The sequence below is a fragment of the Meles meles genome, chromosome 1, assembly GCF_922984935.1.
Source record: "Meles meles chromosome 1, mMelMel3.1 paternal haplotype, whole genome shotgun sequence".
Classification (NCBI taxonomy): Eukaryota; Metazoa; Chordata; class Mammalia; order Carnivora; family Mustelidae; genus Meles; species Meles meles.
The window spans coordinates 94212070-94238435 of record NC_060066.1 but is presented as its reverse complement, the minus strand read 5'-3'; the positions used below and the strand labels follow the sequence as shown (position 1 = coordinate 94238435).

At 37.0% G+C, this 26366-nt stretch overlaps 1 protein-coding gene across 2 annotated transcripts in view; it reads left to right on the top strand.

Moving 5' to 3' along the window:
- LOC123950655 (syndecan binding protein) overlaps positions 1-26366 on the top strand; it is a 39774-nt gene that overhangs the window by 5772 nt on the left and 7636 nt on the right. For both annotated transcript variants that reach the window (XM_046018855.1, XM_046018848.1), the window contains exons 2-4: positions 14010-14075; positions 20522-20600; positions 21722-21831. In XM_046018855.1, coding sequence (XP_045874811.1) covers positions 14025-14075; positions 20522-20600; positions 21722-21831 — 240 coding nt within the window. In that variant the 5' untranslated portion in view covers positions 14010-14024. The remainder of the gene's footprint in view (positions 1-14009; positions 14076-20521; positions 20601-21721; positions 21832-26366) is intronic.

The following is a 26366-nucleotide window of genomic DNA, read 5'->3' as shown; positions in this document are numbered from 1 at the left end:
TTACTGATTCAGTCTTCTCACTATGTTCAGATTCTTAATTTATTTGTGATTTAGTTTTGGTAGGTTTTATGTTTCTTGGAATTTGTCTATTTCATCTAAGTTATCCAATATTTTGGTATAAAATTATTCAGAGTACTTTCAGTTTATTTCTGTAGAATCAGTGTGAATATTCCCATTTTCCAACTTTAGTATTTTGAGTTTTCTCTTTATGTCTTGGTCTAGCTCAATTTTGTTGATTTTTTTCAAAGAACCAACTTTTGTATTCATTGATTTCCCCCCCCCCCAATTTTCTAGTTCATTTCTCTATTCTAATCTTTATGATTTCCTTCTGCTAGCTTTAGGTTTAGTTTGTACTTCCTTTTCTAGATCTTTAAGTTCCCTCTTCCTTGTAACACAAATGTTAGCATGTTTATATATTGCTCTAAAGCATGCTTTGTTTTTCCAGGTAATGATATGTTAAATCCCTTTCAATATTGTATGTAGAACTTCCTCCTTTGTTTGAAGTCTTTTGCTATTGTAGTTGATGCATCAGTGAATAAGCTTTTATATATGTCACTTTTTATGTGCAAATATATTTATGGACTGAAGACCTGGACTGCAGGGTTGGAGGGTATCTGTGTTTATAATTTTGATAGATACTGCAAACTTACTCTGTATGGAAATTGTACACTTCCATGGGTAATGTATGAGTGTTTTTCAAAACCTTACTAGTAGAGAGTCTTGTCAAACTTTGGATTTTTGCCAGTCCAGTAGGTCAGAAATGGAACCTTATGGGTAAGAAGAAAGTATTTGACTTAACGGTAGATTTATATGGCCACATTTCACAATGGCTTTTGAGATCTCCCTGGATAATTATTAAAAGAAGGTTTCGGGGCGCCTGGGTGGCTCAGTAGATTAAGCGCTGCCTTCGGCTCAGGTCATGATCTCAGGGTCCTGGGATCGAGCCCCGCATTGGGCTCTCTGCTCCGCAGGGAGCCTGCTTCCTCCTCTCTCTCTGCCTGCCTCTCTGTGTACTTGTGATCTCTCTCTCTGTCAAATAAATAAAATAAAATCTTAAAAAAAAAAAAAAAAAGCTTGTCTCTCTCCCTCTCCCTCTCTGCCCTGCCCCTGCCCTGCTCATGCACATACTCGTTCTTTAAAAAAAAAAAAAAGGTTTCTTAAGTCCTTCGATGAAATCTGTGTCAGCCTGGGAAACTATTTTTAAGTAGTGCCCAGGTAATTCTGATCTGATGATTAGCCAGGTTTGAGAACCGTCGCTGTAGATGGCTGTTAGGACTTCATCAAAGTGAGTTTATTGACATCATTTATGAACCGTTTAGAATGCTTAATTAATCCTCTGTGTACTTTCAGACTTGGTCATCACCATTTACCATCTGAGCCCAGTGGACACTTCCTTTTTTATATTTTAGTTTATCTTCAGGAAAATTTGCAGAAGTGAGCGTATAGGGATAGTTGAAGCATGGTTTTATAAGAAATACAGTTTTAATAACTGTGGAACACAAGAAACCCATGAGTTTTTGTTGTTTTTCTGTTTTTATTAGAGAGCATGAGCAGGTGGTGGAGGTAGAGGAGAGGGAGAACGAATATCTCAAGCAGATGCTGAGCTGAGCGTGGAACCTGATGTGGGGATCAATATCACAACCCTGAGGTCATGATCTGAGCTGAAATTAAGAGTTGGATGTTTAACAGACTGAGCGACTCTGGTGTGCCAAGAAACCCATGTTTTTATTATAAATTTCCCTGGATTTGAAAGTATATATAGCCGAAATGGGCAGCATCTTTTTGAGTACAACTAATTGTTCATCAGTTGTCATGCAGGAAATTAGCACATGTCCATTTGATACTGTTCCCAGGTTTCAAATATGTCTCTGTTATAGCTAATCATTATTTATGGTTCTCCTTCATGAGCTTGGTTGTCAAAATACAATACTGATTATAGATCTCAAATAGTTCTACTATTACCATCTGGTAATTTTTGTACTTGTATTGTCAATATGCAGCACTTTTGCAAATTTTAATGGTTCATGATTTTATTGAGAGGATGACCATCTTTGTTCTGTATTTGCAGAGTATTTTCATTTATACTTTATATTGTAAATACCAGTTAGAATAATCAATGTGGTGAGTTTTAAAAATTTCACTATATTATTGTTTCTTTCCAGTCATATTTGTTTAAAGGCCAACTTTCATTTGGTCACTTAAAAGCCATATCAAGTAAATTTTGGTCTACAAATATAAAAGAATAAAAGATGGTAATAGTAAAACAGGATCAAGGGACTTGTTTCAAAATAATGTATCATAAAATTCTTCCTTTTGAATGACTGAGTGAAAAGGTTTTTTTTTTTTAATATTTTATTTATTTATTTGACAGAGAGAGAGGTCACAAGTAGGCAGAGAGGCAGGCAGAGACAGAGGGAGAAACAGGCTCCCCACTGAGCAGAGAGCCTGATGCGGGGGTCGATCCCAGGACCCTGAGATCATGACCTGAGCCAGAGGTAGAGACTTAAACCACTGAGCCACCCAGGCGCCCCAAAGTTTTATGTCTTTTATTAATTGCAAGTATATTGTTTAATTATTTTTTTATTTGAAAAAATTTCAGTTAGGATATCATCATAGTCTGAAAATTCATGGCCTGTGATTTGCTTATATAATTGATTCTGTCATTATCTTAAGAGGCTAGGGTATAGCTACATTTCTTCTGATTTGTCCAATAAATGTTTTCCTCCGGTTTCCTTTTCTCTGCCGTCATGGGTGAAAATGAAAAATTCCAAGTGTTCAAGGAACACTTCTGTAAAGAACAAGCTACGGATGTAGTGTCTTTAGAGTTTATATGTTCTTGAAAGAGGATGCAGTACTTTGGGCAATTCAAACTGAAGGATGAAAGAATGTGATTAGTTCTGTATTGCATCATTCTAGGTAATTTTATTTTTTGGTTATTTTTTTTTAATATTTTATTTATTCATCTGACAGAGAGAGATCACAAGCAGATAGAGAGGCAGGCAGAGAGAGAGAGAGGGAAGCAGGCTCCCTGCTGAGCAGAGAGCCCGATGCGGGACTCGATCCCAGGACCCTGAGATCATGACCTGAGCCGAAGGCAGCGGCTTAACCCACTGAGCCACCCAGGCGCCCCGGTTATTTTTAGTTTTTTAGCATAGTTGCCAATAACTGATGAATTCTGATGTCATAATTTATGGATTGATGAAATAGAAGGATGTTTCAACATAGAGGAATACAGGTTCACTAAAATCCCGTAGTACATTTTAGATTTATAAAAAAGTTCAGTTGAACCCTTATGATATTTAAAAGGGAATGATTTTACTACATTTAAAGATTTTTCTTTCTCTTTTTTCTTTGGAAGATCTCCAAGAAAGACTAAAAGTCACTAAATAGAACTTCTCAGAAAAGGAACTCAGAAATTAAAATTGAATCCAGTGGACCCTGATGGAATACAAAGGGTTGAAGGCAGATTTCTGAACCCTAGTCTAGACTGAACTGTTTCCATGTTTGGGCTACGACTGTAGAATCTTTATTAGCATTTCTGGTTATCCTTATGGACTTGAAATTTGAAGAAATGCTGTTTTAGGGCCTTAAGATGATGTTTAATTTGCTATCATATAGTAATATATCACCCCTTATCTTCATGGTCACCAGTTGTCTGAAAGCAGATGATCCTCCCTTCTGATCTATCATCAGAAGGTCAGTAGTAGCCAAACACTAGGTCACAATGCCTATGTCATTCACCTTACTTCATCTCATCATTTTATCATCTAACATCATCACAGGAAGGGCAGGTACAGTACAGTAATATCTTTAGAGAGAGCACATTCATATAACTTTTGTAGCATATTTTGTTACTAATTTCTTACTGTGCCTAGTTGTAATTTAAACTTTATCATAGTTGTATATGTGTAGGAAAAAGCATGGTATATATAGCTTCGGGACTATCCCTAATTCAGGTATCCGCTAAGTCTTGGAATGTGTTCCTTTTGGATTAAGGGTGTACTTTAGGTTACTTTCCTGATGTTCATTTGTTGTTTCTTGTGCTAATTAAAAATGTTTTGTACTGTATTGAAGCTAATTAGGCTGCTTCTATGTTTAAATAAGGGAATAATTTGATATGCTGCTTTCCTATGAAAGTAATTTATGGGACTAGAACGTTCAAGCCCTTTGCCATTGAAGAGTTCCAGGAACAAAGCACTAGTGGCAGATATTTAAAGAAGAATGTGTTCCAAATTTTTTTGACTTATAGAATAGGTACTTTGTTGATTTACTGTATCATCTGTGAAGTTGATAGAAAGAAATGTATTTGTGGCAGAGTTGAGACTAAGACTTGGCTTTTTTTTTTCTCCCCCCAGTATATTTTTAAATTTTTAAAAATTCAGGTGTAATAGAGCTATCAGCATTATATTAGTTTTAGGCATACAACATAGTGATTCTATATTTGTACATAATGTGAAATGATCACAGTAAGTCTAGTTAACATCTGTTACCACATGGCTTTTTTCCTTGTGGTGAAAACTTCTAAGATTTACTCTCTCAGCAACTTTCAAATATACAGGACAGCATTATTAACTCTAGTCATCATCCTGTACATTACATCTTCAGGATTTACTTATTTTTATAAGTGGAAGTTTTGTGCCTTTTGACTCCCTTCCCCTATTTTGCCCATCTTTTTCCTTTCCCACCTCCCTCCCATCTCTGGGAATCACTAATGTATTCTCCGTGTCAATGAGTATTTTTGTTGTTTAGATTTCACATATAAATGAGGTCATATGGTTACTGTTTTGACTTATTTCACACAGCGTAATGCCTTTAAGGTCTGCCCATGTTGTCACAAATAGCAAGATACCCCTCTTTTTTTTAATGGCTTAAAACTCCATTGTGTATGTTTGTGTAGTCTCACATTTTCTTTATCCATTCATCCATAGATGAATGGCAAGATTTCTTCTTTTGTTATGGCTGAAAAATATTCCATTGTGTATATATACTACATTTTTTTTTTTTTTTAACCTATTCATCCATTTGTGGACACAGCTTGCTTCCATCTTGGCTATTTTAAATGGTGCTGCCTGGAACATGGAGATGCAGGTATCTTTAAGTTGGTGTTTTTTTCTTTCAGATAAATACCTCAGAGTGGAATTGCTGGATCATATCGTGGTTCTGTTTAATTTTTGAGGAACCTCTGTGCTGTTTTCCACAGTGGCTGCACCAATTTACATTCCCACCAGTGGTGTACAAGGGTTCCTTTTTCTCTGTATCTTCACTAACACTTATTTCTTGTCATTTTGATAATAGCCATTCTAATAGGTGGTGTACCTCATTCTCATTTTGATTTACATTTCCCTAATGATTAATGATGTTGAGTTGAGCATCTTTTCATATACACATTTGCCAACTGTAGGTGTTTGGAAAAATGTCTGTTTGGCTCCTCTGTCCAGTTTTGAATCATTTATTTTTTTGTTTTTTTTGGTCTTGAGTTATTTTGGATATTAACTCCTTATCAAATATATGACTTGGAAATATTTTCTCTTGTTTTGTAAGTTGCCTTTTAGTTTATTGACTGTTTTCTTTGCAGAGGTTTTTTAGTTTGACATAGTCCCCACTTATTTATTTTTCTTTTGCTGCATTTGCGTTTGGTGTTACATCCAAAAAAAATCGTCACCAAGACCAGTGTCAAGGAGCTTGCCATCTATATCTTTTTTCTAGGGGTTTTTAGGCCTAAGTTCAAGTCCTTAATCCATATTGAGTTTATTTTTGTGTATGGTATAAGATACTGGTCCGGTTTAATTGTTTTGCATGTGTTTGTCCAATTTTTCCAGCACTTTCTTCATTGTGTATTCCTGGTTTCTTTGTCATAAGTTAATTGACCACACATGTGTGGGTTTATTTTGGGCTTTTTTGTTCCATTGATCTGTATGTCTGTTTTTATGCCAGTAGCATACCCTTTTGATTACTAGAGCTTTATAAGGTAATTTGAAATCTGGAAGTGTGCTGCTTCTAGCCTGTTCTTTCAAGATAAAATTTTAGGATTTTTAAAATTTTAGTCCTTTGAAAAAGCTATTGGAATTTTTGTAGAGATTGTATTACATCTGTAGATTGCTTGGGGAAATATGTACTTTTTAACAATATTAAGTCCTCCAGTCCATGAGCATAGAAAATCTTTTTATTTGTATTGTCTTCAGTATTTTTCATCCTTGTTTTATGGTTTGAGTTTACAGGTCTTTCATTTCCTTGATTAAATTTATTTCTAAATATCTTATTTTTTGGATGAATTTGTAAATGGAATTTTTGTCTTAATTTCTCTTTTAGCTTATTAGTGTGTAGAAACGTGTTTTTGTATATTGATTTCTTTTAATCCTATAATTCTACTGAACTTGTATATTAGCTCAGTTCTTTGATGGAGTCTTTAGGCTTTCCAAACGTATCGCCCACAATACAGACAGTTTCAACTTCTTCCTTTCCAGTTTTGATGCCTTTTTTTCCTTACCTACTTACTCTGTCTAGGACTTCCAATACTGTATTGAGTAAAAGTGGCAAGAGTGAGCATCCTCATCTCTACATTTTATTTTTGATGTCACACTTATTTTTCTCTTGTATATTCCTTAGCAAATTATTATACTTACAGTTATTTTTACTTTTGTTTTTTAGCATTCATACTAGCTTTGTAAGTGATTGCATCTTTATGGCACTAGATAATTAGCACCCTTTGGTTCCTTATAAGACACATCTAGTGGTGATGAATCCCATTAGCTTTTGCTTGTCTGGAAAACTTATCTCTCCTTCAATTTTTTTTTTTAAGATTTTATTTATTTATTTAAGAAAGAACGAGAGAGAGAATGAGAGTGGAGGGGGTCAGAGAGAGAAGCAGACTCCCCACAGATGATGCAGACTCGATCATGGGACTCCAGGATCATGACCTGAGCTGAAGGCAGTTGCTTAACCAACTGAGCCACTCAGGTATCTATCTACTCCTTCAGTTCTTAAGGAGAGTTTTACCGAGTAGAGTATTCTTGGTGGCAGTTTTTTTCTTTATATTATGGCACGTCTTCTGGCCTGCAGAGTTTCAGCTGAAAAGTGTGCTTAGTGTCTTAATGACGGTTCCTTTGTACATAACCTGTTTTTTTTTTTCTCCTTTGGCTTTTAAGATTCTCTCTCTTTTTTTAAACATTTGACATTATAATGTGTTTTGATTTGGGTTTCTTTGGGTACATGTTATTTGGAACTTTTTGGACTTCCTGGATCTGTATATCTGTTTCCTTTCTCAGGTTAGGGAAGTTTTAACCATTTATTTTTTCAAGTAAGTGTTCTTCTGCCCCTTCTTGCCTTCTTCTGGGACCCTTATAATGGGAATGTTGGTTTTGTTGATGTCCTGTTAGTCTCTTAAGCTATCTTTACTCCCTCATCCATCCTTTGTCCTTGTTGTTGTTGCTGCTGCTCTGATTGGATTAGTTGTACTACTCAGTTTTTGAGTTCATGAATTCTATGTTCTACTTAATTTAACCTGTTGTTGAATCCTTCTGTTGTATTTTCAGTTATGTTATTGTATTTTTTAGCTCTGTGACTTCTACTTGGTACTTTCATATGTATTCTTTTGAAATTTTCACTTTTTTCACTCATTGTTGTCCTGAGCTAGTTGAGCATCTCTATATCTGTTATTTTGAGTTGTCAGGTGTATTGTTTATCTTCATTTCAATAAGGTCTTTTACTGAAGTTATATCTTGTTCTCTTGGAATATTCCTTTGTTTCTCCATTTTCCTTGACTTTCTGTTGATTTCAATGATTAGATTAAAAAACCATCTTTCTTAGTCTTGAGTGACACAGACCATAGAAGAGATGGATCTCATCATTTAACTCAGTTCTTCGTTGTGTCTCAAAACTTTTTTAATTGTTCACGCAGCCTACTTTATTCTTAGTTGCTCCCGGTAGTTGATGGTATGCGGAGATCTGTCCAAGTTCCAAAAGGGAGAATCGCAGCTCCTAGATTCAGAGTGATTGGAAGCTAGAACTTCAGGCAGCAACTTTTTAAAGTATGCAAAATACCTCTTTCAGGGGAAGATTTCTGTCTGCTTATTCTGTTTTGTGCCCTAGGGTGATAGCCAGTCCACTTTTGTTGTTCTTACAGTCATGTTGAACCTGTGAATACAGGCTTCCTGGCTACTAAAGCCTGTTTATCTGGGTATGTGCCTTATGGGCAGCCTGTACTTCAGCTTCTTTCTTGGAGACACCAGCGTCCTGATATGGGGCAAAGGGAGAGTGCCTAGATGGCACACACTGGCCTCCCCGTTTCTGGAGACAATTGTAGTCAGCCCTTGGGTGTGTGTTTAATTAGAAGGCTGTACTTCAGGACACAGCTATGAAGATAAGCTAATCGACTTCTTTCATAGAAAGACTTGGGGGGAGGGTGGAATTTATTTCAGTCTGCTCTGTCTGCCTTGTGCCCTGGGGAAGATAGCCTATTAACAGCTGTTGTTTGTTAGAGTCTTATGGGATTGATGAATTTAAGCCAAGCTGGCCACCAGAGTCGGGCAAACAAGGAGTGTCTTCTGGGCAGCAGCTACAAAAGCTAGAGTACCAGGAGTGTTGTAACTACAGTTTAAGATCACGGATTCTACAGTCCCGAATTTTCATCATCCTATGATTTTTTTTTTAACAGCTGGGATTAAATAAATACCATTTTAACTTAATCACTCATCATTTTTAAAAAAATGGAAACTAGTGTAGCAGTTGGTTGATTGAGGGAGTGAGATCAACAACTCAGAAAATTATATGTATTGCCATTCTAGGTGATATTATCTGGAAAACCTTACTAGTATGTTTCCTACCTCATTAACCAGAGTGTTGCAGCTGGAAGGCAAATCAACTAGATGTTCCAAAATATTACATACAGTATTTGAGTTACGGAGACCTTTAGTCTGTCCATACATAAAGACTCCAAAGAAGCTGCCCTGACATTACCTTGAGGAGATGGAGAGTCAAATGGGAAAGTTGATACTGAGGCAGAATAGTCAGGTATTTTTCATTTTTAGATGTTCTAAAGAAACCCTGTAAATATTCCAAGCCAACATCTTAGTAGAAACTAACTTGCGGGTTATTTTCTAAGGCCTAGGGATGTATTGGGTGCAGAGACCTTTCATTACACATAGAGTCGAGAGTCTGTGAGGTTGCAGAGTTTAGAGTGGGCCAAACCTGGGCTAGGGTTAAGTGGAGACACCAGTTCTTTCCAGGAATTAGACCAGTGAAACAAAGCTATTAGGAATGTTGTGCTAAACTCTGGTAGAGTAGATGACAAGATGTTTTGCTTACTAATCTCAGAGTCAGTAGGATCTATACCTTGTTATTGATTCTTAGTCAGCTGAAGGAGAAGCCTAGAAACAAAATTCTGTAGTCAGCACAACAATAGCATGTGAGAGGAGTTTCAAGTGAAAGTAAAATGAGGAATTCACATACTGATGTAATAGAATTATTTTCACAATCCCCTTAAGTTTCGTTATTGGTTATTCTGAAATTCCAATCATACTTGAAAGGATTTTTCAAAGGTAGTTTGGTTGTTCTTCAATAAGGGCTAATTATTTTTGATATTAGATCAAAGATTAACTCATTTAAGTTAATGGACCCCTTCAGAAAAATAATACAAGAAATTTATTATTCTCCCTGAAAGCTTTGAACAGTTTGTATCCAAAGATGTAGACATGAAAGATTTAAAAAATTTGAACTTTTCAATGAATGTTTGAATATATTTTGTTTACTGCTATTTTGATAATATTGGTCAAAATTTAACAAACATTTGACTTCTTTTAGAATAAGGAATCAGGCTAGATAAATAAGAAATGAAGGCCTTGATCTCAAGAGCAGAGAAACTCACTATATAACAAAAGGCAGAATGAAACTTCTGAAGTGAGAGAAACAATGTTAGACCAAGGTCATTAGCGGTATCCTTACAGAAGTGGCTCTTGACTGAGATTTTGAGAGAAGTCCTCGAAGTACATTCCAGGAAGAGAAAGCAAGTTTTTGCAGATACAGGGCAAAGAAGATCTCAACCAGTGTGGGAAATAGCAAGTAGTTTGTGGCTAGAATGTTGTAATGCTTAGAAAGAAATGATGTGAAATGAGGCCATAAAAATAGTTTGTGAAGTAAAATCATTGAGAAATCCTTTATATTTTAGAAGAATGATGAGTTGATTAAGGTTACATACTTAGAGCAAACCTGAAACTGAATCTTTATCATAAGGTGGGATTATATTTGTTATTTAAAGAATGTCTGAAAAGCCCACTTCTTTCCTGGGATTAAGTTTGAGTATTTGTGAGTATGAAGTAACTTCTGGGGAATGAGTGAGCTAAGAGTTGTTGAGACAATTTTGGTTAATATTTGTTTAAGGAAAAGCTTCTATGAGAAAAATGTTTGAGAAAACTGCTCACTGAGTTTTGAAATTTACCACTCATCCAGTTCATTTTTCATAAGGAAAAGGGGATCTTATAGGTGGCCAGTGGCAGAACTAGAAGTAGAAACCAAAAATAGTGATAGTACTAGATTAAAAGTCAACATTTATTCCCGTGAATTTAAAATGATTTTATGATGTCGATAAAATGATTGGAAATGTAAATAAATGTTTAAAAAGGAAGGTTAATGATTTTTTTGAGACACAGAAAAGGTAGTGCATTTTGTTTCTCTGGATTAATAGAATTAAACAATATCTTATTGTGCTTTCTCATGAATTTGCATTTTATTCACAGATAGAAGCCCTATGTTCTCCTTAAAAACTATAACAGGCCTTTTTTTTTTTTTTTTTTAAAGGTTTACTTTATTTCTTTGAGAGAGAAAGGCAGGGGTGAGAGCATTAGTAGGGTGGGCAGGTCGAGGGAGAAGTAGATTCAGGCCTGATCTGGGGACAATCCCAGGACCCTGAGATCATGACCTGAGTGGAAGGCAGATGCTTAACTGACTGAGACACCCAAGCACCCCTGTATTGGGCCATTTTTATTTGAGGTTCTAGCCCAGGAAAATTAAGCCAAAAAAAAAAAAAAGAAAGAAAGAAAGAAAAGAAAAATTAGTAACTCAGACAATGAATTTGAATTGACATTTTCCCAAAGATCTACAGATGGCCAATAAGCAGATGAAAAGGTGCTGAACATCATTGGCTATTAGAGAAATACAAATCAAAACTGCAGTGGGATGCTGCTTCACAGGAAGGTGGCTGTAATAAAAAAGATAATAGCAGGTATTGGCAAAGATATGGAGAAATTGGAACTCTCCCTTACATGTTGCTGGTGGGAATGTAAAGTGGAACAGTTACTTTGGAACCCAGTTTGGCAGTTTCTCAAAAAGTGAAACAGAGTTACCATGTGATCCAGCGATTCTACTCTTGGCTGAATACCAAGAGAATTAAACATATATGTGTTTACATAAACACTTGGATGTAAATGTTCATTAGCATCACTAGTAGTGTTATCCTTAATAGTCAAAAAGTGTGAAAACCCAAAATGTTACTGACTGATGAATGGATACCCAAAATATAGCATGTCCATAGTATGGGATGTTTGTCAGTCATAAAAAGGAATGGCGTACTCGTACATGCTATAGCATGGATGAACTTTGAAGGTGTTACATTAAGTGAAAAAGAAACAGATACAAAAGTCCTCATATTCTGTGATTCTTGATTAAATGTCCAGAATAGGCAAATCAAGAAGCAGAAAGTAGATTTTTAGTTGTCTGGAGCTGGAGGGAGGGGAGAATGGATAGGCATGGAGTTTTTTGGGGAAGGGTAATGGAAATGTTCTAATATTAGATGGTAGGGATGGCGGCACAACTGCAGATCTATTAAAACTGTAGATTGTATGCTTTAAAAAAGTGAATTTTATGGTGTGCGAAGTATATACATTTTTCCTTAAGATTTTTTTCTTAAGATTTCTTGAGTTCTTCAAGATTTATTTATTAAAGAGAGCGAGCACACTCATGAGTGGGGGTGGGGGTGGGCAGAGGGAGAGGCAGAGAGAATCTCAAGCATCCTGCACTGAACTCTGAGCCTGATATGGGGCCTGAGGTCTGGACCCCTGAGATCATGACATTAGCCAAAACCAAGAGTTGTATGCTTAACTGACTGTGCCACCCAGGTGCCCCAAAGTACATAAACTTTTTAAAAAGTACTGTTATTTAGCATTCAGCCAAGAGACAGAAACCATATAGTAATTTAAACAGTGAAAAAATTTAATGTATAGTATTATTAACTATAACATGATTAAAGGAACAAGAACTGTAAAAAGTAAAGTAGGTAAAGAGAACTTTAATGAATACAGGAAGAGCAGATTTAATAAGTATCTACTAACCTCAGGGGTGAGTTAGAGTGCCCCAAGAAGAGGCTGCCCTCTTCCCATACCTGATAGCCCAGGCCTTATTGGAGAGTGCAGCTGTTGCTCAGTGGATAGTGAAGTTGGTTTCTCAAAACCAAACTTACTGGAAATCTCCCTGTGGAGTGCTTGTGGAAGGTACAGGAAGGTGCTGTACCTTGGAACTTGCTGCACTTGAGGGGAGTGTTAGGAAAATCTACACATGGGGAGATGCCTTGCAGGTGGCACCATGTTGAGAAGCTTCTGAACAGTGCTGGGGTTGGTGTTGGTTTTGTGGACTGAAGGAGTTGGGTGCTTAAGAAGCTGCTTCCTGCCAGGAGCAAGGTGCTAGAGAAGCATTCTTCAGGAGGCTGGCTAGAGTGGTATACTGGAAACTGGAATGAAAAACCTTTTCTCCTCCAGTGTATCTCCAGCTCCCTACACTGACGCAGCTCAGCCTCCTGCTAGCTGGCCACAGAGCATTATTTAAAGGGCCAAGTTCCATTTGCAGAGCCCCCAGTAATGTGTGGATTTGGAGACGATAAGTAATAAATTGATAGCCAGCTCAAGAACCTCTGATACACCTATGCTATGCCAGTTTGGTACATATTGTTTTGTTGGGTTTAAAGAAAGTACCAGATACTCATCTCAAAATTTTGAAATACATATCCTTGTGATACTTTTAGAGAACTTTGTTTTAAATTCTTACATTATTACAAAAGTCAGTGGTCATTAAAAAACACTGAACAGTATAGAAATGTTTAAAATGTAATAATTTCCATCTTATTCCTCAGTCCTTTATTAACTGTATCATTAATGTGTCCTAAAGATAAAATTACTGTTAATGATTGGTGTATATTGTTTTTTCTAAATACATACATCAGAATATATCTGTGTGTGTGTATTTATTTCATAGATGTGGTCTAGGAGCCCTTATAGGTTTTCATTCGGATATAATGCTTTCTCATAGACCAAGCACTTGTGTAAGCTAGGCAAGTCACATAACTGTTCTATTTGATTTTTTAAACTTTTGAAATTAAGGGACTTTTCCTTGAAGGGAAATTTAAGATCTTCAGTGAATATAGTTTGATAGTAGTAGTAAGGAAGGGGGGATGTGGTTTGGTAACCAGTAATCCGTTTTTAGTATAGGCTAGATGTTCATAATTTTCCCTGTTTTGCAATTTAAGTGTTTCTTATTGTGTTAAAAATTTATAGATGTTTATATGTTTTGCTGTTTTACACAAACTATTTAAATTTCAGGGATGCCTTGGTGGCTCAGTTGGTTAAGTGTCTGTCTTGGGCTCATGTCATGATCCCAAGGTCCTGGGATTCATTTCCACATCTAGCTCCTTGCTCAGCAGGGAGATTGTTTCTCCCTCTGCCTGCAGCTCTCCCTGCTTGTGTGCATGCGCTGACAAATAAAATCTTCAAAAAAAATCTTTTTTTGGGGGCGCCTGGGTGGCTCAGTGGGTTAAAGCCTCTGCCTTCGGCTCAGGTCATAATCTCAGGGTCCTGGGATCGAGCCCCACATCGGGCTCTCTGCACCGCGGGGAGCCTGCTTCCTCCTCTCTCTCTGCCTGCCTCTCTGCCTAGTTGTGATTTCTCTCTGTCAAATAAATAAAATATTTAAAAAAAAATCTTTTTTTTAATGAAATTAGAATTACAGGATTTTTTTTTTTTTTTTTTTAGAAAAATCCTGCAAAAATGTCTCTGTACCCATCTCTTGAAGACCTGAAGGTAGACAAAGTTATTCAGGTATGTTCAAGTTGTTTATGTACTTTTCTTCAATATATACAGTGTCCTACATTGTGCTTATAGATGAAGTGAAGCAAAGAACTTAAATAGCGGATGTATCCATTTTTACATTTATACATTTTTCAGTTTATTGATTGCAGACTAAAATTTACAGAAAAGCTACAAATTTTTTTTTGGTCACTGAATTATTGGACATGGGGTATTATTTCTTTAAAACTGTACTTAAACTCTTTCAACAGACATTGATTTTAAGACTAAAATTTAAATTAAATACCATATATTTGAGTTGGTAAAATACACTTCAACTCTCTAGATGGTGATAGTTTTGTTTAAAATTAGTACATTGTTCTTTGGATCTTCAGATAGGACCTATCTTTAAAAATAATTCTTTGCCTTTACTTTGAAGTTAAAAATTACAGAAATGGTCTTTGAAGTATAAAAGCACAATGAAAGCAAAGTAATTTATTTCCTTTTAGGTGTAAGTGGCAGACAGTTCATGTGTTCATCCTCTTAATGTCTAAATATTAGATATTACAATATTTCTAATTTCATGAAGTCAAAAATTTTTTGTAGTCCTTCGAGTAAGTATTAGCTTTGAAAATAGATGCTTCTGCTTAAGAAAGTTTGGGAATAGGGGTCAAGTCTGGCTGTTTTGTTAAGTTTTTATTCTGTTTAGCTGGGGATAATTTGTAGTACTTCAAAGCTGCTTACACTGAGAATCCTTTTACTTGGGGCCTTGGCCCTAATGTACTCTAAGTAAGATTTACTTCTTAATAATTATTTAACGGGCATAAAAATTTATTACAAACTTGTGATAAGTCTTAAGCAATGTCAAGTATAAAAGTGTCTTTTAGGCAAAATGTTGGCCTTTCTAGGGTGAAAACACCCAGCAATAATAGTGGAATTGTTACATATAGCAGTGATTGGGTAAATATGGGTGGAGATCATGGTGAACACATATTCTACATCATAAATCCACTGAGGATATTAAAATGTGGTTTGTAAAATCTCTGAAATCTGTTCCTCTGGTAAAGGCTTTGATGCTTCAGTGTTAAGAGGTTTGTTCAGTTACCTTAAATGCTCTATGCTTTCTTCAGTATTTTGTCAGTATTTTTGTCATGGGGTTTTTATTTCTTTAAAGTTCATCTGAACACACATACTTTGTTTTTAAAAAGCTTTTATCTAAAATATGTTACCTTCACGAATAACAAGCCATCAATATGACATCAGAGCAATAAATAATAAGGATTTGCAGACAGATGTGAATGAATGACTAATCTGTTTTCATTCTTTTTTGTTAGTTTTTATAGAATTGAACTATTAAGCATCTGCCTTCAGCTCAGGTTGTGATCTCAGGGTCCTGGGATTGAGCCCCAGTTACACCACAGCAAAGTTGCAGCAGTGAACTGGCAGTTCTCATATTTTGTAAACTATTTTACAAAGGCATTAGGCTGTTGCTTTTTAGCATCATAAAATCCCTGAATCTCTATCCATTATGAATCCTTAACAGAAGTCTGTGGTCGTTACACCTGTATAAAATAAGCTTTTAAGAAACAGTGATGTAGTGGCACTTGGGTGGCTCAGTCGGTTAAGCGTCTGCCTTCAGCTCAGGTTATAATTCCTGGGATTGAGCCCCGCATTGGGCTCCTGGCTCCCTGAGGAGCCTGCTTCTTCCTCTTCCTTCGTCTGCCACTCCCCCTGCTTGTGCTCACTCTCTCTCTGTCAAATAAATAATAAAATCTTAAAAAGAAATAGTGATGTAACAGAGACCCAGTCTTTACTAGTCTCCTGTGACCGTGAGCATGGCTCCACACACATGCTCTGGCAGTAACTGTGTGCTTCTGGGGGGACCTCATTACCTTTTTTTTTTTTTTTTTTTTTTAAGTACTTTGAGATTCCGCGTAGGTCTGAAATAATATGCTACATTTAATGACATATAGTCTTTAATTCCTTGATGTATCATCTTCTTTTCTGTTTTACTTTTACTACAGATTACATAATAAATATATAATTAGAGAGATTTCTATATATAGTATTCTTACTTCAGTATGGCTTGTACAAGAATAAAAGCAACGAGTGAAAAAATAGAAAATAATAACCAATGTAAAAAAGGAACAATTTTTAAAAATTAATACATTTTATTATTTTTTTATTCTAGAGAAGAGAGTGAGCAGGGGAGAGGCAGAAGTAGAGGGAGAGAGAATCTTAAGCAGACTATACACTGAGTGCAGAGCTGGACTTGGGGCTCGATTTCATAACCCTGAGGTCATGTACAACCTGAGATGAAAGCGAGTCAGGCACTTAACCCACTGCATTATCCAGGTGCCTCACTACATTCTGTTTTTGTTTTTTGTTTTTTTTTAAGATTTATTTATTTGACAGAGACACAGCAGGGGAGGGAACACAAGCAAGAGGAGTGGGAGGGGGAGAAGCAGGCTTCCCGCTGAGCAGGGAGCCTGATGGGGCTCCATCGCAGGACCCTAGGATCATGACCTGAGCCGAAGGCAGATGCTTAATGACTGAGCCACCAGGCACCCTACATTCTATTTTTTTTTAAAGCAGTTTTAGGTTCATAGCAAAATTGAATGGAAGGCACAAAGACTTTGCATCTTAATTGCCCCTCCCCCAACATATACACACAATACATCCTCCTCCACTCTTAGTAGTCTCACTTGAGTGGTGCATTTGTTACTGTTGATTAACATACATTAACATGTTATTACCACTCAAAGTCAGTAGTTGACATTAGGGTTCACTCTTGGTGTTATATACTTGGTGGTGTTTTGACAAATATGGAATGACATATAGACACCATTGTAGTACTGTATAGAATGTAGTATCATATAGAAGTCTATTACAGAATACTGCCCTAATATTTCTTGTCTATTTTTCCCTCCCTCTTTACTCATCTCTGGCAACCGCTGAACTTTTTACTCTCTCTGTAGTTTGCCTTTTCCAAAATGTCATACATTTGGAATCATACTATATTCAGGCTTTTCAGATCGGTTTCTTTCACTTAATAATATGCATTGAAGTTTCCTCCATGTCTTTCCATGGCTTGATAGTTATTTCCTTTGAGTGAATAGTGGTTTGTTTGTTTTTTCCCCCTTAGAGACTATCCGAGAAGTAATCTACTGGCTCCTAGCTCCTTTTAGCTGATATTTGGTGAAAGAACTTTGAAAATTCAGTATACTTTGAGTTTGTAAACTATTATTTAAAATTACAGAGATTTTCATTGCATTTTATTTCATTTTTTTTAAAATTAATTTATTTATTTTTATTTGCTTATTTACAGCATAACAGTGTTCATTGTTTTGGCATCACACCCAGTGCTCCATGCAGTACGTGCCCTCCCTATTACCCACCACCTGGTTCCTCAACCTCCCACCCCACCCCACCCCCTCCCGCCGCCCCTTCATAACCCTCTGGTTGTTTTTCAGAGTCTCTCATGGTTCATCTCCCCTTCCAGTTTCCCTCAACTCCCTCTCCTCTCCATCTCCCCATGTCCTCCATGTTATTTGTTATGCTCCACAAATAAGTGAGACCATATGATACTTGACTCTCTCTGCTTGACTTATTTCGCTCAGCATAATTTCTTCCAGTCCTGTCCATGTTGCTACAAAAGTTGGGTATTCGTCCTTTCTGATGGAGGCATAATACTCCATTGTGTATATGGACCACATCTTCCTTATCCATTCATCCGTTGAAGGGCATCTTGGTTCTTTCCACAGTTTGGCGACCGTAGACATTGCTGCAATAAACATTGGGGTACAAATGGCCCTTCTTTTCACTACATCTGTATCTTTGGGGTAAATACCCAGCAGTGCAATTGCAGGGTCATAGGGAAGCTCTATTTTTAATTTCTTCAGGAATCTCCACACTGTTCTCCAAAGTGGCTGCACTAACTTGCATTCCCACCAACAGTGTAAGAGGGTTCCCCTTTCTCCACATCCTCTCCAGCACACGTTGTTTCCTGTCTTGCTAATTTTGGCCATTCTAACTGGTGTTAGGTGGTATCTCAATGTTGTTTTAATTTGAATCTCCCTGATGGCTAGTGATGATGAACATTTTTTCATGTGTCTGATAGCCATTTGTATGTCTTCGTTGGAGAAGTGTCTATTCATATCTTCTGCCCATTTTTTGATATGATTATCTGTTTTGTGTGTGTTGAGTTTGAGAAGTTCTTTGTAGATCCTGGATATCAACCTTTTGTCTGTACTGTCATTTACAAATATCTTCTCCCATTCCGTGGGTTGCCTCTTTGTTTTGTTGACTGTTTCCTTTGCTGTGCAGAAGTTATTTCAATTTAGAATGTGACAAATTGTAAAACAATAAATAAAGTATGATGTAATACCAAGCATATCAGTACATTTAAAATCCAATGAGGGAAGTAGAATCCAATGCTTTTATAGGCTCTACTTACTTAAAGTAAGCATACATCACTCCAAGCATCTTTGGGACTACTCTTGTCATTAATTTCAGGGCTAGGCTAAGGTATAAGTATAAACTTCATTATGTGATCCACATATTTCCAGTTAAGTAAAAAGTGATAATAGAGATTGGCCATATAATCAATCTTGTCTCTAAATGATACATGGCTATTTTAGAAAGTCAGGTCTATCCGTATAGGAAAAATGATTTTCTCCTGGAATACTTACTGTGACATAGGCTATGAAGGCAGCCTGAGGGGAGTTCCTGGCATACTTGAGCATGAGTAGCAATTTTTTTTTAAAGATTTAATTTATTTATTTGACAGAGAGAGATCACAGGTAGACAGAGAGGCAGGCAGAGAGGGAAAAGCAGGCTCCCCGCTGAGCTGAGAGCCCTATGAGGGGCTCGATCCCAGGACCCTGAGACCACGACCCGGGCCGAAGGCAGAGGCTTTACCCACTGAGCCACTACACCTCATGAGTAGCACTTTGATAAATATATACATTGCAAGACGATTTTGAGAAATTTGTTTAAAAGTTACAAATTACAGGGCGCCTGGGTGGCTCAGTGGTTTAAGCCGCTGCCTTCGGCTCAGGTCATGATCTCAGGGTCCTGGGATTGAGTCCTGCATCGGGCTCTCTGCTCAGCCGGGAGCCTGCTTCCTCCTCTCTCTCTCTCTGCCTGCCTCTCTGCCTACTTGTGATCTCTCTCTGTCAAATAAACAAATAAAATCTAAAAAAAAAAAAAAAAAGTTACAAATTACATTATTTTAATCATTCTTTTATGTCAGTGATAAGGTATTTTTCCCTACTTGATAATTTTTTTCTTAGCATAGTGTGTCCCCTTTTAGTTGCTAAAATGAAGATGAATATTATTTCAGTAGGATATGCTAGAATGGCAAAATATTAGCAGCTTAGCAGGTACTTAAATTTTAGGTGTTTTTATGTGTTTTAGGTGTTTTATGTGACTTGTATGAATATGGTAGAGCTTTTTCCTTATGCAAATAAAATATTATTAGACTAGTTAATAAAAATGAGAAATGTAAAATGTGCAGGCATATTTCACAGTGCATTTTGAAAATACTAATTTATTAATTTGTAACAGCATTGTGAAATATTGGCTATATGGGACTTAGTCAAATTTTATGTCCATAGTGTTAAAATATTTAGATTATGAAATGTACTTTAGATTTGCAGATTTTCTTTGAGAAACATATTGAAGTGTTTAAAATTAAACTATTGTTTAAATTTTTTAAAAAATTAAAAAAAAAATTGGAGGGGGAGGCGAACCATAAGAGACTATGGACTCTGAAAAACAACCTGAGGGTTTTGAAGGGTCAGGGGTGGGAGGTCGGGGGAACAGGTGGTGGGTAATAGGGAGGGCACGTTTTGCATGGAGCACTGGGTGTTGTGCAAAAACAATGAATACTGTTAAGCTGAAAAAATAAATAAAGTCTGACTCAAAAAAAAAAATTTTTACTTCTTTATTTTAGAGAAAGAGCAAGTTCAAGCAGTTGGGGGAAAGGAGCAGAGGGAGAGGGAGAAAGAAAACTTCAGGCAGACTCTGCCCTGAGCGGGAACAGATACAGGACTGGATCTCAGACCCTGAGATAGGACCTCAACTGAAATCAGGAGTGAGATGCTCAACTGACTGAGCCACCCTGACGTCCCAGAATTAAGCGTTATTGAATAAGACTTCAGTTTTAAGTTTCTTTTTAGAAGTACTAAACTTGGGGTGCCTGAGTGCTCAGTGGATTGGGCCTCTGCCTTCAGCTCGCGTCATGATCTCAGGGTCCTGGGATGTAGCCCTGCATTGGGCTCTCTGCTCAGCGGGGATCCTGCCTCCCTCTCTCTCTCCCTGCTTGCCTCTCTGTCCACTTGTGATCTCTGGCTGTCAGATAAATAAATAAAATCTTTAAAAAAAAAAAAAGTACTAAACTTAACTCACAAACTATATAAGACTTTTAAGTAAGTATATATATAGCATTGTTAGAATTTTCTTCTTTTCTTTTTCAGGCTCAAACTGCCTTTTCCGCAAACCCTGGCAACCCAGCAATTTTGTCTGAAGCTTCTGCTCCCATCTCTCAAGATGGAAGTAGGTTTATACTTTGGGTTCATTCTTGAACTGAAAATATTTAAGTCTTCTTTTACTGAAATAGGGAATCCAAGGTTTTTTTAACCTGCAGCATAAAATATGTGGTTAAAAGTTCTAGTAATAGTCAGGAGAAAATGTTTACTTAAAGAAACCCTTTAATCAAGAAAGTGAACTATGAATATGAAGATAGGTTTTTATAACTTAATCAGAATTAAGTGAATTCAGTTAAATATCAACCCTTATAAGTCCCTAATTTATGACTGATTGATTTATAAAGAAACCGTGTATGTGAACTGTGCCCCATGCTACTGCTCTTGAACTTCTGAACTGTCCTCCATCATTGTGGGGTGAGGGTGGGTTTTGAAGTTTCCAACCACTTCCTTTGGGGGAGCTTTCCAAATTCTGGAATCTTTATTAGGTCTCCATATACTTCTTGTTGGTTCCTTTTCCTTCTAAGTTTATAGGGATTTAGGACAGAGTCCCTAAATAATATGACTTAAGATAAAAAGAATATTAAATAGGATTTTATAGCCAGATATAACTATTGGTAACATCTTTTAGAAAATTCATTTTAAGTCAAAAATCATGTAAAAAAGAACATTTGGAAATAGTACATAACTGTGCTACTAAGTTAAGTACTTTTAATATTTAAATATACTGTTTCTAAGATTTCATTGGAATGTGGTTAACTTTTTTTTAAATGGTAAGATACTAAATATAAATACACTTTTATAAGCCTTGAATTTTTTTTATTGTAATTCAGAAGAATCATTTCATAGCAGCATTTATTAAATGAGTTGTAAAGTTGCTGACTTGACAATAAACATTTTAATCAGATCTTAGGTGGAGAATCATTGGTATGCTTATGAAATTCCTAATCAAAATCGGTTTATTTTAGGAAAAAAGAAAGGCAAGATAATTTATTTGGAAGATTATTTCCATCTTGACTATTTAAACTTTCTGTGTTTCCTATTTCTAATTACCATTACAGAGATAAGGAGACGATTTTCCAAATTGCTTATTTAGATTCATTCTAGCTTTTATAAAATACATGAATAGAAGCCCATAATAACAAGTGTTCATTTTAAATATTCTAATTTTTAATTTATTCATTATATTAGATCTCTATCCTAAATTGTATCCGGAGCTCTCCCAGTACATGGGCCTGAGTTTAAATGAAGAAGAAATCCGTGCAAATATGGCCGTGGTCCCTGGAGCACCAGTTCAGGGGGTACGTATACTGTACTTAATTTTGAATTGTATAAAATCATATTTTAGACATAGACAAAAGCTCTCCTCTTCATGACCAACCCAGAAATTTATAACTTTAGCATTGCGCTCTCTTTTCTAATTTTAGACTGCCTTCTGGATATCACTTCTTAAATGATTTACTTTCTTTCAACCTTTTACCACTTTTCTAATTTATTAGGAGTTAAAGATTTATTAGGACTAGTCCATTCTCCTTAGTCTTCTGCATTTAGTCAGTTATTAAGACCTAGTGATTCTGTCCTCCCCATGTTTCTTGTATTCACTTTATCCATTCCTCCAGTCCTACTGTAACCCTCTTCTGGGTTTCTGTACTTCTAACCTAGATTATCACAGTCCTCTCTTAAATTTTCTCTAGTAACTTCTTATAGCAAACAGTTCTAAGCTGCTACTAGGTTAATCTTTTTGAAGTATAGGTCATATTTTTTTTTGCTCATAATCTTTTAACATTCCAAAGTCTAAAGCTCTCTATAAAAGACCCCCAAATTCTAGGCTTTTAAATATAATGTATTTCTTAATAGCCTCCTTGTTGGAAGGCCATGGCATTTTTATATTACTTATTATAAATACAATGAAAACATGAAGGTCAGGGTCAATAGCTATCTTATTGCCATAACCCCAGTGCTTAATACCGTACCTAGTATTTACTTACCAAATATTTATTGAAAACTTGCTTTTATTAGTCAGGGCCCATTTGGTAGACAGTAGGTATGTCAACAGAAATAATTTAAGAAATTAGGCAAAAAGGTTGAAGAATTAAAAAACGCAGGCATGGGGCGCCTGGGTGGCTCAGTGGATTGGGCCGCTGCCTTCGGCTCGGGTCATGATCTCGGGGTCCTGGGATCGAGCCCCGCATCGGGCTCTCTGCTCTGCGGGGAGCCTGCTTCCTCCTCTCTCTCTGCCTGCCTCTCTGCCTACTTGTGATCTCTCTCTGTCAAATAAATAAATAAAATCTTTAAAAAAAAAAACAACCCAAAAAACGCAGGCATGGGAGAGAGATGTAATTGCAGAAAGTCACTGCTCCTTCTAGGACTGGAGTGACACAGGGGAGAATTTGGAGTTTTTAGAACCTAAAAGCTTGGGGGAAGGGCCCCTTGGAGCTGGGCCTCATCACACCTTGGAGGAGTAGACAATGCTGTCAGTACTGGTAGCTCTGAGGGGTTGCAAGCAAGGCTAGTTCTGGAAGTGTGGCAGTAAAAGCTGGAGAATGGAATCAACTGCTTTCATCAGGGTTAAGGGTGAGGCCCAGGCAGAGCTTGATAGGGTCTAGAAACTAAGAGGAAAGAACAAGGCAGTTGTCCTCCTCCAGCCTTCCAGCCTTCTGTGCTGGATGCTAACCAGAAATCTGCTGACAAAGGAATATGTAATTTGCACATATCTTTTGCACAAGCCCCATCATCACCCTGTACAGTCTAGGTGGGTTTGGAGCTGACAAACAGTAGCTTAATACACAGCACTGCCTACTCCTTTGACTATTCTCTATATCCACACAGTTTTTAACTTCGAATGACAGCAATAACTGCATAGTTTCCCTTTAAAAGATGCAATTCTTGGTAAAATTGAGGTTTCAGCCCACTTTCTGTTAAGGGTGGACCCTATGGTAACCATTTTAAGCTTTGCTGGTCACACATGGTTTCTGTTGCGTATTCTTGTTTTTGTTTGCTTATAATGTTTTAGAAATACAAAAGTAATTTTTAACCTAAAACCAAGCCAATTACCTCTGCTATAATGAAGTACTCCTACCCTTATGCCAAGATGGGGCAGTGCCAGTTATCATAGCCATCTCTGGGCAGTGGCCTGTGGTATCAGTTACTGTGCAATATTACCTCTTAGTATTCACATTCCCAGCTGAATATTTTTGATGTAAAGACAAAGTATAAAGTTCACTGCTATAAAAAATTAATGTATTTACAGCAAAGGAGGTATGGAGGAACAAAAAAATTGTTATTTACAGAAAATATACAGGTGCAATCAAAGAAGGTAGTCATGGCTACTGGGATTCTTATTTTGGTAACTGTTCATGAGGCTGTAGTTAGTATTATGACTCCCTTTGTCTATTATACATTCTTTTTTTAAAAATTTTTTAATTTTTTTCTAAACATATAATGTATTTTTATCCCCGGGGTACAGGTCTGTGAATCGCCAGGTTTACACACTTCACAGCACTCACCATAGCACATACCCTTCCCAATGTTATTATACATTCTTTATCCCGTTTGCCCTCAAAACCACCTTGAGCTGGTCTTTTCTTAATACCTCCTGGGGTGACCTAAACCATTTTGAAGTGTCGGAATCTCCTTCTTAAGCATCTTGCTTTTTCTTTAGTTTTTATTTTGTTGCTGGTTCTATTAACTGTTTCCATGTTGTGAATTTTTCATTTCACCTACTGTATTTTTCTTCTCTAGATGTTTCATCTGGCTTTAAGTCCTTGAGCATACTGAGCACATTTATAGTAACTTTTAAAATCCCAGTTTACTAATTTTCTGATCTGTTATTTCTGAATTTCTCTTAATTGATTTTTCTCTTTATTGTAGATTACATTTTCCTGTTTGTTCACATGCCACCAATTCCTTTAAAATCAGAATGGGACACTGAATTTTACATTTTTAGGTGCTGGATTATGTCTTCTTTAAAGAGTGTCAGCACTTGTTCTGGAAAGCAGTTAAGTTACATGTACATCAGCTTGGTCCTTCTGAGGCTTGAGTTTACACATTGTTAGGGTAGGTCTGAAGCTGCCTTTATTGTAGGGTTATCATAGCCCCATTACTCAAGATGGTGTCCCCTTGGGTTCTCTGCTGAAGGCCCTGGGTGTTCAGTGAGCACACCGCTTTTGCTGATAGGACCTTGGATGTCTCCCAACCCTGTGTGATCTGCAGGAAGGTTCAGCTTATAGCTTCCTGTGTGTACTTTGCCTGGCCTCTGGAGCTTTACCTCACAGATACAGAGATTGGTATTTAGTAGAGGGTTCAAGGAGACTGTATATAGATTTCTGGAGCTTTTTCTCTGTATAGCTTAGCTCTCTCCTTTATGGGACTCATCCCTGAAAATTCTTGCTATTTTACTAGCTGCTTCAGCCTTCCTAGATTTTTGTCTCCTCAGCTTAGAAGAGCACAATGCTCTGCTTGAGATTTGTACTTCTGTGTTCCAGTCCAGATAGTGGCCTGGGTAGAAGGCCAGGCGATGAAAGGGCTCACCTCACATTTCTTTTCTGTCAGGGATTACTGCCCTACCTTGCCCAATACCCAGTGTTCAAAAATTGTTGCCTTCTATTTTCCCAAATTTTTAGTTATTTATAGCAGGCAGGGTTAAGTATAGCAGTATAGTATAGCAGGGTAAGCCTGGCTCCATTACGATAATAAGCAGAAGTCTGTAACTGTTTTTAATTAATTTTACTGTTGAACATGGAAGACCTAAAAGGCACCTCAGAGAACCTCCAGGATTCCAAACATAGTCTAGAATCCATTATCTAGTAGCGACCCAATTTCTTCTTGGTAACTAGAATTAATCACACTAGCCCGTTCAGTAATCCTCTTGCCTTTGTTTCAGTGGCGTATAAAATCCAAAACAGTCAGGTGATGATCTTCTAATTCAGGGGAAATGCGTTCCCCAGCGGAGGCCTTCCTCCTTCACACTCCTGTCGAGACAGGATGCAAAAGATTTTTGTGTGTTTAGATATAACAGGGAGAGGAACCATTCCCATGGCCACACCTTGGTTGATACCTTTTATTTGGGCCTTGGAAGAAACTGCATCATGTATTTGGTTGTTTATTCAAAGCATATATTTTTATCCTTTAACGTAAAACCCCTTTCAGTGTGTTGTCTCCCACAGCACTGTAAATGACTAGAGATGACAATCAGTAGCTTAAGAACCAACACATTCCCGGCACTGTGCCAGGTGTGGTAGATACTGTGAACCACAGCAGTGCCCCCTTCCCCAGGGCACACACTAGTGAAAGTCATATTGTAGACAAATAATAAACTAGTGCTTATGACATGAACCAAGTGGAAGAAGAGTAAGTGAATAAAATGCTAGGGCTATATTTTGATAGAGGGAGCATATATGTTCTCCCTGAGGGGTTGACATATGAATAGAGAACTGAGTGAAACGATGGAATAAGGCATGTGATTGTCCGGTGGGAAAACATTCTGTACAGTATAGACAGAACCTGAAGGCTTTCAGGCAGAAATGAACTTAGTGGACTTGAGACTAGACATGTGTGACTAGCAGAGGAAACAAGGCAGGGCATGACAGTAGATGGCATTGGAGTGGTAGTGGGGACCAGGTGCTCTCTGGCCTTGTAAACCGTGGTGTAAGGAATTGGGATAGAGTTATAGGAGTGGTCTGATCATAATGATTTCTTTCTTTTTTTTTTTTTTTTTTTTTAAGATTTCTGTGCTTGCTCTGTGGAGAATCAGGAAGATGATCTAGGTTATTTTAGTAGCCCTTACCAGAAATAGTTGCATGGGGAAAGGGGACAGTGGTAATGTGGTGTTGGTCAT